Source organism: Pinus tabuliformis, chromosome X (genome assembly GCF_031772625.1).
Source record: "Pinus tabuliformis cultivar Carrire ecotype Pingquan chromosome X, CPIR1, whole genome shotgun sequence".
Classification (NCBI taxonomy): domain Eukaryota; kingdom Viridiplantae; phylum Streptophyta; class Pinopsida; order Pinales; family Pinaceae; genus Pinus; species Pinus tabuliformis.
In genome coordinates, this window is record NC_142308.1 from 3900050 (window position 1) to 3916720 (window position 16671).

At 37.5% G+C, this 16671-nt stretch overlaps 1 protein-coding gene across 4 annotated transcripts in view; it reads right to left on the reverse strand.

The window, feature by feature from the left end:
* The window catches only part of LOC149137991 (E3 ubiquitin ligase BIG BROTHER-related-like), a 235567-nt gene that overhangs the window by 11847 nt on the left and 207049 nt on the right, over positions 1–16671 (reverse strand). For all 4 annotated transcript variants that reach the window (XM_089453095.1, XM_089453093.1, XM_089453094.1 and 1 more), the window contains 2 exons: positions 10749–10790; positions 10521–10642 (listed from right to left, as the gene is read on the reverse strand). In XM_089453095.1, the coding sequence (XP_089309221.1) occupies positions 10521–10642; positions 10749–10790 (164 nt within the window). The remainder of the gene's footprint in view (positions 1–10520; positions 10643–10748; positions 10791–16671) is intronic.

Below are 16671 nucleotides of genomic sequence, written 5' to 3' on the forward strand. Positions count from 1 at the left end.
CTGCAACTTTGTTGTCGTTGCAATAGAAAAACATCCAAAATATTGAACCAAAGGTGTTCAATGTGATGCATCTATTAATGGAGTTCTGACTGTTGCTAGTCTCTTTGTTGACCCTCTAAAGTCTATGCGTTGTTGCGGACTCTGCACTGTGCCAACTTCACTGCTACCAACTCTGCTCTGCATTGCTCAGTCTCTGGCGCTCCTAGCCACTGCAACTATCACTCCAACATTCCTCCGCACCAACTGACACTGGTTCATTCTACTACTTCTGATATGGGTTCTCGTAGCAAGGTATTGATCCAAGAGGTGGACTCCTCAATGGAGCCTGCCCATCTGCAGTTCTTTAGAGCTACAGTACTAGATCACCCCACGTAACCCTAGAGGTATCTGGGCAATCATGGCAAACTCCTCCTCCTCGATCCTTGCAATTGCAGCCTACAGATCATGTTTCTCATCCTTGTCCTTCTTGAGAGGACACTGCGTAACGTAGTGACCAAATTCACCACACCAGAAACATTTGATCTTAGAAATGTCCTTCTTCTTCCTCCACTGCTCCTGCTACCCCTTTGATGCAAGGGCTGCATTCTCCTCCTCCTTGGGCATCATCCCACTCTTGTTGTTGCCATCAAGTTTGAACTTGACTAAGTTTCGCCTCATCTCTTCCTGTTGAAGAACGGCCCACATCCCTTCCCAATTCGGCAATTTCTCTCTACCTAGGATACTCTGGACAAATACTTGCCATTCTACTGAGACTGAATTCAGGGCCAACCTCACCATCTTTGTAGGCTGAGATGATAATCCTACAACTGCCAACTAATCTCGAACTTCCTGAAGCTTCGATAGGAACAGATCAATGCATTCCCCCTTATGCATCCTTGCGGGTCTCATTTTCTCCTCCAAGTACATCTTCTGCTGCTCGGAAGATCCTTGATACAACATAACCAAGGCATCCCACATCCCATTGGTCGTCTCTTTGCCAGCAATGTGACATACAACGTGATCCCTCACTCCATCGAGGATCAACCGCTTATCCTTCGCCATCTCAGCCTTGTACTTCTTGAACGGATCTACATTGATAGGTTCAACTACCACACTATCAACATAGGCTTTGAGATCATGCTCATCTAGAAGGCAAGAGATCCTAGCTTTCCAGATCACATAGTTGGATGCTCTGTCCAATCGATCTTGATCTCTCAGCCCATTAGCTGCCATTTCTACCAACAAAAGTCCAACTACTCCCTCTCTCCTCTACGTAGCTACTATGTTGGCCTACACACTCCCTGCTAGAGTTAGTAGATTTTCTCCTTACTACTGTTGCTCAGCAACTGAGAAATAGAATTCCTTGGCTCGGAATTCACTGAGAAAAGAATTCCCTCAAAAAGTGTCTTCTTCCTTCTTCTGACATTTTTCTGCCCCAGCGACTACTGCAGGAAACTACGTCCCACTTGAACACTGCTCAGCATTGAATCGGCTGCTGCGCTGCTCCCCTTGCCACTGACAAATCACGAACTAGAAATCTTACCTCTCTGTCAACTCACTCAGAGAGAGATTTTCCTCGAGAATCTTGCCCTCTTGGCCTGGACTATGCAATCCCTCTGGGGATTCGATCTGCTGCCTACACAGCACTTTGATCTCCCTCCTCTTCAACCGTGGACTCTTCCGGTCAACTCTCTTACTTCACTTACACTCTGATACCATGTAAGAATTTGGAGACCCAAATCCCTATTGCAACAAACTGATATTACTTCTCCTACTTGTTAGTTTATGCAAGTTATTTACTATGTTACACTGTAAATATCTAAGTATATATGACTGCAGCCTTCACTAATTAAATTATATGCGAAAACAAGAACTGAGCAAGAAGAAATAACCACATACACAACTTACACCATTGTTTTTGGACAAATGTCCCCGGAAAAACCCAATGCGGAAAAACTGTTGTAGCAGCAAAGGGTTTGTATTATTATGTAGTAGTTTCTGAATAGAATATTTGGATGCCTTACTGGCTATCCGATACAAAGAATCTGACTTGCAGAGAAATTAGTGAGAAATACCCCACACTATAACTGGAGATTCAATACTGATCCAGGCTCTAAATGGCAAGCCCCACACTGCCTCTACGTCAGCCTACGCAGTTCAAAGTCACAACTACTAGGCTCTATGTCACCCTTCTTGCTAGTCAATTTTCCTCTAGAACTTCGACTCTCTGCCCTTCTGGTCTCACACCCCAGCTTCTAGCTCTAGAAATCGACTCTCCAGCAAATTTTGAATTTCCTCTCAAGCTCTGCACTACCTCAGCGTCGCTCTACGCTGCCCGGCATGGCTCTGCACTGCCTCTTCTGGATCTCTCTCCGCAATGTATCCCCGGATCAGGAAACTCTCCAACCGGAAAACTATCACTGCCCCTCACTACAATAAATCTCCTCAATGACCTCTCTGGCAACTGCTATGCTGCTCTCTTGAGAAAATCGATCTCTGATCTCTCACTCGATGTGTCTTCCAAATGCCCATCGAAGTCCTTATAATCTTCTCGTTGTGTAATCAACGACCCAAATTAAATTTTAATCAATGGATCATATCATATTGACTCGATCTTCGTCTTTTTCTAGAAGATTCATACCCAATTTTATTAATACCCTTTAATTATTTTAATTTCCTAAGTTTAGACTTAGGTATCTATTAAAAATAATTAATTATTTTAATAAAACTGTCTGCGAGTGGAATTTCCCAAAACGATTTCTGGTATTCTAGAATACATGTGTCCTAGCCTCCCTGCAAATTTTGAGAATTAGAGCACATTCGATGCTACCAGAAATCAACACTACACAAGGAATGTACCTAAGCTCCCTCTTGGCTTAAGAATTTCCAAGTTTCTTCCAAGCAAGAAACTTTCTAGGCTCCCTCTCAAAATAGGGACCTTTAGCAGCTCCTTAGATGAAAATGATGGGACAACCACCTGCTTTGAAGAACTCCTTTCTTCGATGTCATGAATTTCTTCTTTGTTGTGGAGTCTTCATCTTTTGGGACTTCTTCATAGGGCACATACCATCCATCACCTTCATTCATCAATCATGTCATCATTCATTTCATCAGAAAGTGATCCATTAATCTTCATCTGACATTGCTTCGTGTTCTACTACCTTTATCAGGCTTTCTTTTCCAAAAGGTTCTTGCATCCTTCTACATGTTCCTTCATGGAAGACATTCATAGTTCTTCCCTTCAGTAGTCCTACATAAGCCCATCCAGATACTAGTTCATAAATAATGAATACTTAATTCATAATTACCTTGTAATGGCCCTTTATCATGACATCTTCTTGTAGGCATCAACACCCTACATACATGTTGACACATCTCCTTAAAAATATGTATTGTCAAGGGTCTTCATCTTTTTCCAGACTCCCACCAGAGTCTTCATATCTTTCTGAGGGATTTCATAGTCAAATCTCCTTGTTCCTTCAGATGTTGACTTCCTTTACCATAGTTGCATAGCTTCATGATCTCTTCCTTCCTTTCTTCACATATTTCATTCCTAAGAGCTTTAAAGTTCCTTAGTTGTAATCAAAACACCTCATACTTCCATATGAGGACATATTATGTTGATTTCATCTAATAAATATGTGACTCATGCATTCTAGCATCCTTTTGAGGGAGGAGATTCCTTCTTTGATCATGCCTCTTAAGAGCAATGATCCATGTTATCTGTAACCATATGACATGACTTCCACAATATTAAATTTGAGCATACATACCTCATCTTTTCTTTGGGCCATCCATACTTCTTGCAACAGCTTCCTTTGAATGAAGGAATTTCATTCCCTTGATCTGCTTCACTATCATGTTATCATACCATCATTCTATGAATTCCACAAGATTGGAATTCTTGAAGAAACACTTACTTTTCCTCTTGATCGGTGAATCTTTACATTGAAGATTCCATCAGAGAATCTTTGAGGATCTTGCATATCCTTATCCTGTTGATGCTATCTTTTGTATGATAACCCTTTTTCCAGATGACTTCTATAACTATCACTTGAGCTTTCAATGAGGTTTCCAAGAGCTATACCCTACATAGTTGACTTCCATAGGTTTTGTTCCAGACATTCATCATATTACATATGTCACGAGCTCTTACTTCTAATGCTTCTACCATGATGTCATTTTCTACTATAATGCATCCTATCTTATTTACAATGCTTCCTATCTACAACAGAAGAGTACCTTTTTAGTGAAGGAGATTCTCTTAGTCATAGTAGAGATCTTTCACTTCCTCCTTCTTAGGCTTCTTTGTCTCAGGCTCTTCTACTTCTTCAGTAATTTGGGCTTCTTTCTTATTTCTCTTGTTATTGTCCCTTTTAAGCTTAGGACAATTTCTTCAATAGTGCCCATATTCTTGACATCCATAGCACTATACCTTAGCCATGTTCTTCTTCTTCTTTTGAGGACCAAATTTTCCAAACTTTCCTTTTCTTCTTGACATAGCAGCATATGCTTGATTCTACTCATTTGATCCTACATCAGTCTTTGCTTTCAGTCTAGTTTCTTCGATATTACAAAGTGACCATAGATCTTGGAATGGAGTAGCTTCTTTCTTCCCATAAATACTTACCCCATTCTTCTGGTAGTGCATTTAATACCACTATTGTTATTTCTCTATCAGACATGACTTCTCCCAGACCTTGCAGTTGATCTCTTATTTTTGAAATCCTCATAAAGTATGAGGCTATTCCATCTTCCTTTTTCATCTTTAGCTTGTAGAGTTCCTGCCTTAATGAGATTACTTCTCCTGCAGTGCTTATGGAAAACAACTCTACCAATTTGTCATATATAGCTTTTGCAGTGTCTAATTTTGATACATATGGGATAAGAGAGTCTTTGATGGATTCTATGAGAATCCTCTGGGCCCTCACTTCCCCCTTCATGAATCTAGCATGTGCTTGAGTATCTTCTTTGGTAGGTTGGGTTATTGACCCCTTGATGTGATCCATGACCTCATTCTCAATGAGATTTAGATCAGTTCTTTTCTTCCATGCAAGGAAGTTTGAAGCCCCAACCAATTTGTTGCTTTCCTTGCAAAAAGACATTTTGATAGTATCAGATGAAGTCATAAACTTACTTGAGTGATTGATGCTTGCTTTCTCCTTAATCTTGATGTTGATTGAAGATTACTCCTTGAAGAATTGATGGGAGAGGGCTTGCTTCACAATCCTTCTTGAATGTTCTAGCCTTCTTTCGTTGATGATTTTGGAAATGCTTCTAGGGTTTTGGTATGATGAAGATCTTGATCTCTTGCTTGGTGTTCCTTGACTTGCTTTGATCCTTCTTTGAAGTTCAATTCTCGTGTGTCTTCTTGCTTGAATGCCCCTTCTTGACTTCAGCACCTAAGCTCCGATACCATGTTGAGAAATCTAGGGCATTAATAATTAAGAGATTTCTCTTCTTGATAATTGCTTGTGATATGCTTTTACTTCTTGTATTATGATGTTCTCTTTGTTATATTATCAATGTGTTCTTTTCATCAAGACAATTACCAAATAAACAATAGAAGACGAGACACAGTATGTAGCAGTGTTACTTGGGAGCGGAAGCGAAAGCGGGGAGCGGGAGCGAAAACGGGTGCAGGAGAGACATTTTCAGAAGCTCTCGGTTTGGGAGCGAATCCCAGAGCATTTTTTATATAGTATATATATTTTTTATATTTTGATACATATATGTCAACAAAAACATGTAGAATGATGAATTAGATATAACAAAAAAAAAAAAAAAAATAGATTGAACCATATAACAACAATCATCTAGAAGTTATAATCTTCATCAACCACGTCCACAAGTTAGTAACATAGTAACATACAACATATTGAGTCTCATGATTCATCAATCTTAAAGTTTCAAGCTTTCAAAATTCAATATATAACATTTATCATCATTGATCACCAAAGTTGTATTTGTAAGCTAAGTGTAACCATTACAACAAATAATATCTAACATGAAATGAAATGTTATAAAATAAAATGAAATGAAACAACTTTCAACTTTCATGAAGCATCATATTCATATTTCATTACTAATGAGTTATAATTGCCAACTTCAAACTTAAATTGTCATATATTGTTTAAAAAAATATCATAATAAATATGAAAGAGTCAATAGTTATAAAAACTACTAGAAACTAGAAAAGACAATCACGAGAAATGTCTAATTTTTTAGTCTTGTTGGAAAATCAGGATCTATCATTAATATCACCCTCTAAGCATAAATATCCAAAGGTATCTTTGTCATTACCTTTGTATCTGTATAGGGATCTTTGTCATTTATATCACCCTCTAAGCATTAACATAAGATAGAAAAAGCATAGCATGTCAAGTCAAGATTTTGTTTGAGTGATGTGTACATTTTTAGGAGGGTCGTGATAGAGGAGTTCGACAACTAATGTCACTAACATCAAGGTACATAGAGGGATTGGTGCTCTTGATTAAATACGAGTTCCATACCCTAATACATGACAAAATTCAATGGAAACATTGCAATCCCCCAATCCTGAAATCCTGAAAAACTGATAAGTCTGCTGGATTTTGAATGAAATCTAAAATTCTACTTTCTCCATATGAAATCCAATGAGGTCGGAACCACTGTCAAACATGCTGAGTCATTTCATGGTAATGTTAAAATTTTATGTAAAAGGATGAAAATGAATATTAAGGAGAATGTCACTTTTACTTTAAGAATTTAACATTACCATGAATCGCATATCAATACTAGGGCCATAGGCTTGATCATTAAGCTGCCTTAGTCAAAACTTATTTGTTTCTTTGAAAAAAAATTGCATTTGGAACATTACTGCAAAACAAAATTTGCAAAAAAGGCTAAACACTCCCGAAAAGGCAGGGAGCGTTTTTTTTTAGGGAGCGCACTCCCGAAAACACTCCCTCCTCACACTCTCGACGCGCTCCAGAGCCGCTCTAGCTCGGAGCACGAATTGGGAGTGGGAGCAAGAGGGGGGGGGGGCACTCCCCCGCAACCCTGGTATGTAGACTTGTCAGCCTGGGCCAAAACCTCTCACTCTTTGAGAGGAAAACCCAATCAAAAAATTCTTCTTATAGATCTTCAATTGACAAATACCAAGACCATGACAAAGACCCTCGACTCTAGTGTCCTTCCAAGACCCTTATCACTAACCTTGATGCTCTACCTCTTCCCTTTCTCAGCTTCTTCTAGATCTCGAACTGCTCTCCTCGACTTCTTCTAGAGAATCTCGGTCTCTACTCTTTCACCTCGGCTTCTTCTAGAAATCTCAGTCTCTACTTTCTCACACTACCCTTCTCGGCTTCCCTAGAGAATCTCGGTCTCTTAGGTTAACCCTATTTCAGAAACCCTAGAATAGTCTATGCTTCTTGATTAGTCTCTTCAAGAGAGAGACCTATTTCTCCTCGGCTTCTTCTTGCGAGATCAATACCCAAACAAGGTCACCTCTATGCAGAAGTAATTTCTTCAACCTTCTTTCTATGCCTTCGGACCTCCTTTCTTCACACGTGGGAGATTTGTACCCAAAACAGATCTCCCAAAAGTATCCCTTCCTTCGCTATCCTTTTTCTTGATCTTCACTTCTTTTCTCTAGCTCTTCTTCGCACTTATGCTTCTTCTCTTTCACCGAATTGCTTGCCTCTAAGTGAGGCCGAGTGTGGCTATATATACATGCTGCCTCATGTCCTTTAGGCCGACATGATCATAAGTTGGAGAGTCGGCATCATCTTCTAGTTTCTTCATTCGTTGTAGGCCAACTTGGAGAGGGCTAGTGACAAGGTCTTGGAGGATTACTTTACATAGACAAATGTGACTCTTTACAATGTGTAACATGACAATGACTCTTTTATTCTTTAATGACTAGATAAAAAAATTCCTAAAGGCTCTCAATGGGAGCCTTGACTCAAAAATAAAATATCTTGCTCATGAAACCCATGGTGTAAGCATTACAATATTTTATTTTTCTTCTTTACATCTCTTTACATAAAATTACAATTACATGCCATTATGAAGACCGAACCTAGTTACACTTTCAACAAGGTTCCTCCTTTAAAGAAGCAAATAGCAAGATTCAAATTCTTAATGTGAAAGAAACATTATTCTATATATCTGTGCAGAAGCTCTCTGTTGATGTTCAGACCAATAGAATTAATAGACAGAATTTTCAGTGCAATCCTGAAAAAGGAAAACCTGAATGACAAAATCAATGTTACTTGGGAGCGGGAGCGGAAGCGGGAGCGGGAGCGACCATTTTCAGAAGCTCCCGGTTTGGGAGCGAATCCCGGAGCGATTTTTTAAAAATATATATATTTTTTATATTTTTTAATTTTTGATACATATATGTCAACAAAAACATGTAGAATGGTGAATTAGATATAAAAAACATAAAAAAGCATAGATTGAACCATATAACAACAATCATCTAGAAGTTATAATCTTCATCAACCACGTCCGCAAGTTAGTAACATAGTAACATACAACATATTGAGTCTCATGATTCATCAATCTTAAAGTTTCAAGCTTTCAAAATTCAATATATAACATTTATCATCATTGATCACCAAAGTTGTACTTGTAAGCTAAGTGTAACCATTACAACAAATAATATCTAACATGAAATGAAATGTTATAAAATGAAACGAAATGAAACAACTTTCAACTTTCATGAAGCATCATATTCATAATTCATTACTAATGAGTTATAATTGCCAACTTCAAACTTAAATTGTCATATATTGTTTAAAAAAATATCATAATAAATATGAAAGAGTCAATAGTTATAAAAGCTACTAGAAACTAGAGAAGAGAAGTAAATCTATTATCTATTTCTTATGCTTGGGCCTCTTGCCACCACGAGAAATGTCTAATTTTTTAGTCTTGTTGCAAAATCAGGATCTTTGTCATTAATATCACCCTCCAAGCATTAATATCCAGAGGTATCTTTGTCATTACCTTTGTATCTGTATAGGGATCTTTGTCATTAATATCACCCTCTAAGCATTAACATAAGATAGAAAAAGCATAGCATGTCAAGTCAAGATTTTGTTTGAGTGATGCGTACATTTTTAGAAGGGTCATGATAGAGGAGTTCGACAACCAATGTCACTAACATCAAGGTACATAGAGGGATTGGTACTCTTGATTAAATATGAGTTCCATACCCTAATACATGACAAAATTCAATGGAAACATTGCAATCCCCCAATCCTGAAATCCTGAAAAACTGATAAGTCTGCTGGATTTTGAATGAAATCTAAAATTCTACTTTCTCCATATGAAATCCAATGAGGACGAAACCACTCTCAAACATCCTGAGTCATTTCATGGTAATGTTAAAAATTTAAGTAAAAAGATGAAAATGAAAATTAAAGAAAATGTCACTTTTACTTTAAGAATTTAACATTACCATGAATAGCATATCAATACTAGGGCCTAGACTTGATCATTAAGTTGCCCCACTCAAAAACTATTTGTTTCTTTCAAAAAAAATTGCATTTCGAACATTACTACAAAAAAAAAAATGCAAAAAAGGCAAAACGCTCCCGAAAACGCTCCCGAAAAGGCAGGGAGCGATTTTTTTTTTAGGGAGCGCGCTCCCGACCCGCTCCCACCCGGAGCGCGGATCGGGAGCGGGAGCGGGGGGGGGGGGGGCGCTCCCCCGCAACACTGGACAAAATAATGTATTACCAGATAGTTTAACAATTTATTAATAAGAAATTTGTTTTGACAATCCAAGACCATATTTCTTTATTCTGGGACATGGATCCATCTCCAAATATGTTTGAACTTCAAACTCAAGCATTTCACCTTATCATTACAATAACTTTTTAATATTACTTTAATTAATCCTAATGGTTTATATTAAAACCAACTGGCACCAATATTTTAGTTTGACATTAGTTAGCTAAAGAAATTCACATAATAATAGGTAAATTGAGATCTCAAATATATTATTCTATTTATAATTATTTTATGACATTTTTCCAATGAAATGCACATTTCCAAGAAACCCGTGTGGCACTTCCCCTCATTCTGAGGATGGTAAACCAGTCATTTGCAGTTTTGGCAACCTAAAATGATGGACATCGAGTGAGGCAAATATTATTCAGACAGGCAGCCAGCCCAGGGATTTGAATCAATAACCTCCTGCTTGTAATTCAAGCACTCAACTACTTGAGCTAACCCACCAGACTTTTAATGACTATTTTTAATCTGTTGTTTGCAGAATTCTCTGAAGCATAAATACCACTTGGGATAGTTCCCTCCAATCAAATTGTGTCTGGAAAATTCTAGAAACTATGACAACATTTTGCCTACTTAAATTCAACTCTTCCAATCAATCTGAAGTTCAGAAAAAATGTTAATTCGGTTTGTGAACATATAAGCGCAGTTCAAAATATATATTTGTGCCTGCAATAGGTTAATAAAGAGGAAACCAAACATACCAAAATTAGGGAAGCACAAATGAAAATATCTAGAACAGGCACCAAGTTTCTTACTTCTCAGAGTTGCTTGAACTTGGACTTTCTGGCACATATTTAGACAAAGGCAAAGAAGAAATCAAATCTGGAGCCAGACCTCTACTCTGGGTGCCAACAACTTCGCTCAATGCAACGAGTTCCTGCATATTATAAAAATGCAAACCTTTATAACTAAAAAAGAACTTCAACAAGATATGTGAAATAATCAGACAACTTTCAATGGTCGAATCCAGCTAAGCAGCACACCTCGTACAACATATTGTCAGGATCTACGTCTTGCCATGCATCCTGTAAAACACGCATTAAATTAATTAAAGAACAATAAACTATCAGATATCCAGGTCCAAGTTTTCAAGTAGTCACAAATCCATGTGCATTGTTTGGCCTTCCAGTTCCTCAGACAATAGAACATTATCATTAACAGATAAAGAGAAGCAATTTAAGAGGAAACAATTAAGTGCTACGGATATCCAGGTCCAAGCTTTCAAGGAGTCACAAATCCATGTGCATTGTTTAATCTTCAAGCTCTTCAAACAATAGAACATTATCATTAATAGATAAAGAGAAGCAATTTAAGAGGAAAAATTTAAGTTCTACCGATAGGTCAAAAGAGAGAATCAATGCTCATGGTGATCGAAAACTCAACAAACGTATGCAAGCTTTTGGAAAACAATAATACCGATCCCTCCAAAAACATGCTAGTTCTGTTTCTTCTGATGTACTAAACTTTATCGAGGCAATAAGTTATAATTACTAAAAGATTACTTTGCAAAACATGAATTTTTACCAAAAACAAATGCTTACAGAAACAAACACAGCCTTAATCTTGAATTTCATGATAATAACTATTTATACTATTCCAACAGCTTCGGTAAATATTCTAACTAATTATTGCCCACATCTAATTGAAAAATGCATATATTGAATAGAATTTCAAATCTGCATCAATAGATGAAAACTATCAAATTCACATATCATTGATTTACTGGTGCCAATCTCTCTAGATTGGTTAATTTATGCAAAGACACTGCCTAGTACTGAAATCTCTGCAAATGATCCCTCATCTAATTTTAGCTTAGTAAACTATAATGATGATTCACTACTCACAGGAAACTTGTTGCAACATTATCAATCTATGTTACAAGAACAGGAAACATGAAACATTATTGCAAAAGGCACAAGACTAACAAAGGGATCAGCGGGCTTTGGTTATAAAAAATAATCACCTGCAAAGTCTAGAGGATAAGAGGGCTCTGTGTTGATGTTTGTAGCTCAGACAGGTACTTTTGCACAGGTCTAGTGTCGAAAGGTATGGAAGTCATCCAAAAGGAGCTTTCTTCAACTTTGGAAATTCACTTTAATTAAAGAAATTATTAAATTGAATAGTCTTTAATATTATTGAGATAAGAAAATCTAATAAAGTGTAAGTTAATTGTATTAGTGATTTAGACTTAATTTCAACTGTGTTAAATTTCAATCCCTAGTAATTCTGGTAACTAGTCCCTGACAAATTTAGATCTACTGAATAAAAACATGGCTAGAGTTTTAACTTAAACAAAATATTCAATGGAAGCAGTAAAAATCAACCAATCTCTCCAACAGACACACAATTTTCTGCCCAATCAACAGTTCCTCATTGAATTAATCAGAACCTACTCGGGGTCCCCTTACTGGAAAAATGGCCCAAACTGAGGAAAATACATACAATAATCTAGATCTGATCCAGCTGATCAAGCCTTAGACTTGGCTAATCTGGATCTTCTTGCTGCCCCCTTTGCATTTTCCTCGGACACAGCACACTTGAGTAGAAGTCCTCCTCTACCCACCACTAAGATGCCTCACTCAATGCCTTGTGCCCCTCTGTGTTGTGTCTTCTCCCTTGGCCTAGTCCTCCTTTTATAAGCTTGAGTTATGACCAAACCCACAACCCTAATCTCCAAAGGGATTGACAATTGAGATTAGATCTCATCTCACTTGAGATCGATGGTTGAGATTCATCTAATTCACTAATGCAAATAACCTTTGCATTAGATTAGATTAATTCACTTTTCTCTTATAAAATAAATTATTTTAATCACTAAAGTAATTTGCTAAGGTTCGAGGGCTATTAGGTGACTTCTCACATGCCCAAACACTTAGGCTTGTGTAGAAGTACCTGCTCGACCTACAAATATCAACAAACCATTGATCTCAAAGTGAGTGAGAATTAATCTCAGCCATCAATCACTTTGGAGAATAGGGTTAGGGATTTAACTTTATATTATATTATGAAAGAAAAAGACAAAAAGTGATTGAGACAAAGGATATTGACTCAAGAAGAGCAACAAAGGTGATAAAGGATCTTCATCCAACGTTTACGTCCAGAGAAGAGAGAAGACAAGAAGCAGTGCTTAGCAGCACAAGGGATCAATTAGAAATCTGATCTACAGCAGGCCATATAGCAGGTCAAGGGTGATCGCACAAAACAACAGAAGAGCAGGACAAGCGTAGCCATACAACAGAGCAGACAAGCCATACAGTTTGCACAACAGCCAACTGAGGTTGAGGGATGATTCAGAAATTTCTGGAGGGCCGTACAGCTGCTCAGATAAATTTCAGAAATTTGTTGTAGATTGTAATATTGTATTGTTTAAATAGAGAGTCATTTGCCCTATCAGGGAGCCCTTGTAAGCTTGGAAATTATTTGAATGAAGACCTGATTTTAAAGGGAAAATTTTTCTGTGTATGAATGTGGAAATTGGTTTCATTTAGTTTTGCTATTTTTATTCGCTTAAAATTCCAGCCAGTATATTTTATTCTGTGAATAATTTAATTTTCAGCAAAGAAATAATTTATCTAGACATTGGGATTAAAATTTTAACACGGTATCAAAGTACACTCTAAAGAGGAAGCCGATTTCCAAGTTTGTACTGCTGATCACAGCAATAGATCTATTAACCAACAGTAAATCTTGTGAGTTCTTGAAGGACTTGTTACCCACTTGTTGACCTCTACTGGTCAACTACCCATGCAGTGCACCCCATTTTTCTTAACAGAAAGAAGCAGCACCTGATCAGCATGTCCGTGCCATCCTGCCATCATCAGCAGCTTGATCTTTTTGATTGTAAACCCAATCTGCATGTATTAATTGTAAATAATCCTAGCAGACATGAGTCATGTATGTATTTTGCCTAGGTGGACCTAACTTTCTGATGATAATCTACGTCCCGGAAGGTTTTTCGTCTCACCGATCCACAGATCGGCAGAGTTTTCCTTCAAACCTGACCCCAAAGCCGGGATTGATTTTGTCATTAGAACTTTAGGAGAATCCTAGTGTGTTGATCTGCTAGATTATCGTGGTGTCGCAGAGCTGGGTGATTTATGAGGGTCTGTATTAAGTGGGCTTGTCCCCTTGAGATGTAAATTGTAAAAGTCATGATGTAATGTGTCCTGAGGGTCGAGAAATGTTTTAAATCCCCTCATGAGTCCTAAGTCCTAGGTCCTAGGTGATGTTTCCGAAAGCTTAGTTCAGTGATCCATGTTAAATGAATTAAAAAATTAAAAAATGAATAAAAAAAATAAAATAAAAAAAAATAATAAAAAAAATAAAAAATGAAGCAAAAACCCTAACTAATAAAATAATAATATTTTAAGTTAATAAATCGACGGATGAGATCAAGAGATGTCTTGATCCTCATCAACGGTCGAGATCATTTCTACATGGATCACTCGAACTAGCCGTTAGGATCATTTCCTTTATATAGGGTCTTAGGGGGTCATTTCAAAGCATCTGATCTGTGAGTCTGTACTGAAAAGCTCTCTTGTAATCTGATTTTCTGGTTAATAAAAAGACTTTGGGGTCCAAATCGTGCTGGTGTTACTCTCTGGGATTGCTGTGAGATCTTTAATTTTCTGCATATTTCAGTTTTTAGCCGTTAATCATAGCTTGTTTTTTAAGAGTAGTGTGAGCACAGGTATCTTGTTCACCTGCTAGGGTTTGAGGGCTGCTAGGGTTTCTGAAATAATGGCAGGTATCTCCATTATTTTCTGAGATCTAGCAGCATTCTTTCTCTCTGTGCTGATGGTTGCTTGAGGTGTGCAGGGAAACTTTTTAGTGAAAGGACATTTGTGGGCGTTTGGGGAAGTTCTGGGCTGAACCAGCCGACTCCCGCAGGCTATTCTGTGCAGAGCCCAGCTGATTGTTCCCTGGGTTAATCGTTCAAAGTTTATTTCCTGTTTTACATGAGAGATTTTCTTTCTGTTCACAGCAAAGTTCAAATTTCTGATAATCTGAAAATATTTTTGTATTTACTGCTAAATCTGGCTGTTAAGGGGCCAAATCTGTATATTAATTCGCTGATCTAGGGTTTTAAATTTCTGCTTTTCACAAATTTTTCATTAGGGTTTTTTTTGTTTTCTTGTGTTTACAGGTATAGGGTTTTGATTTTGATTTTGTGCACATATTATTGGGTCTCTTTCCTTCCTTTGCAGGTTACAGTGAGATTTATTCAGCTCAAGCATGATTCAAATTTCTCGACTTTTGCTGGATGGTGAGTATTAAAAAGTTGCCGAGCTTTGGACGAGCTCTGAGGTTTATTCACGCGCTGTCCGCCTCCATTGATGCTGCCGTGACCACGCATTTTTCTTTTAAACTTCTGTTGGATTGCTGGAGGTTGCGTGTATCAAGACGGTAGTGTAAGCAAAAGGCCAGCACAAATGCAAAGCTTATCAGAGCCGCTATCAAAAGAAAACGAGTGCACTTCATGCAGCTCCACGTGATCAAAAGATATGAGCCAAGCGAGATAACCCTGCAAAGCGATTATGAATCCATCTTAAGCTGCCAACAGGTGATTTGCATAAGCGTAAGGTGAGGAGCCCGTCCCAAAATCGTTTTCAAAACGCTCAGTTTGCATTTCAGAAAAGTCACCTTCGACAGCGTTTGCACAACCAGTCATTTCCGCCGACAGAAGAAACTATGAACGCATCGAAAGGGCATCTTCAACATTCATCGACGTGAAAGCCAGCCTAGGAGACTGCGTGCTCAGCGTGGGCATCAGGTTGAATGCGCTGGTCTATTGGCGTTCAGTTTCTTCACCTTCGATCCTGCACATCGTGTCACTGTGGACTATCTGCGTTCAACAAATGCGTATCAAGAGATCGATCTGAAAGCGCCACCGGTAGCTCTCTGGAATGCGATTGCAGTTTTCATATTGATCCGCGGCGTAAATGGTAAGTCGGGTTTCGATTTTGGTTTCATTTTGAAAGGTAGCGTAGGGTTTGGTCGTTTCATTTTCCGTTTAATTCGCCTTCCAAACCTTTACGCTTAGTTTTGATTTGAATTTAGGAATTTTGACTTTAGTTTAATAATTTTTAGATTGTAGTTTAATTTAAATTATTTTTAATTCAATTTTTTCTTTAGATTTATTTGGTATTTTTTTTTAGATTTTCTCTTATAATAAAATAAAAATGAAAAAATATATTTTTTAGGTTTTTAATGGTTAGAATTCAGTTTTAGATTATTTCCTTTTTTGATTTTTAAAATATAAAAAATGAAAATAAAAAGGTTTAGGTTTTGCTTTATATTTTTATAGTTTAGTTTTAAAATTAATTTAGTTTTAAAAATTTTTAATTTTTTAATTTCCATAATATTGAAAAATAAAAATAAAAATTGAAAAAAGATTTAAAAATAAATTTTGAAAAAATAAATTTTTGTGGGAAGTTATTTTTGCAAGTCTCAGGAGCTATGAAACCGGATTCGTCCTAACCCCTGGACGAATCCCGAATCGGACACGATTCTGTCCTGACACGTGTCATATTTCCATGACTCGTCGTGTCATATCCGGGTACGTCGTGTCATGAGCGTGTCAGAAAAATTTGGAACGTGTCACGATTTTTGGAATGATTTTTGGTTTTGGATTCGTTTTTAGGGGTTTAAGTTCGCTGTTTTCATTCGCATTTGACCGCATTTGCAATTTGGAGCGACCGAGCGAGTAACAGGCTGTATCTGGAGCGACTAACAGCGATTTGGAGTGAGTAACAGCGGCGGACCAAGGTTAGTTTGCTGAAAACGTGGGTAGTTCTGAAAACTGGTTAGTTCCGGCATTCTAGAAATATACCTTGCCTCATGTTTATCTCGAACTCACAAGAAAGTGTTCATCAATCTCATGCCATTATATGTCGTGACTCGTGA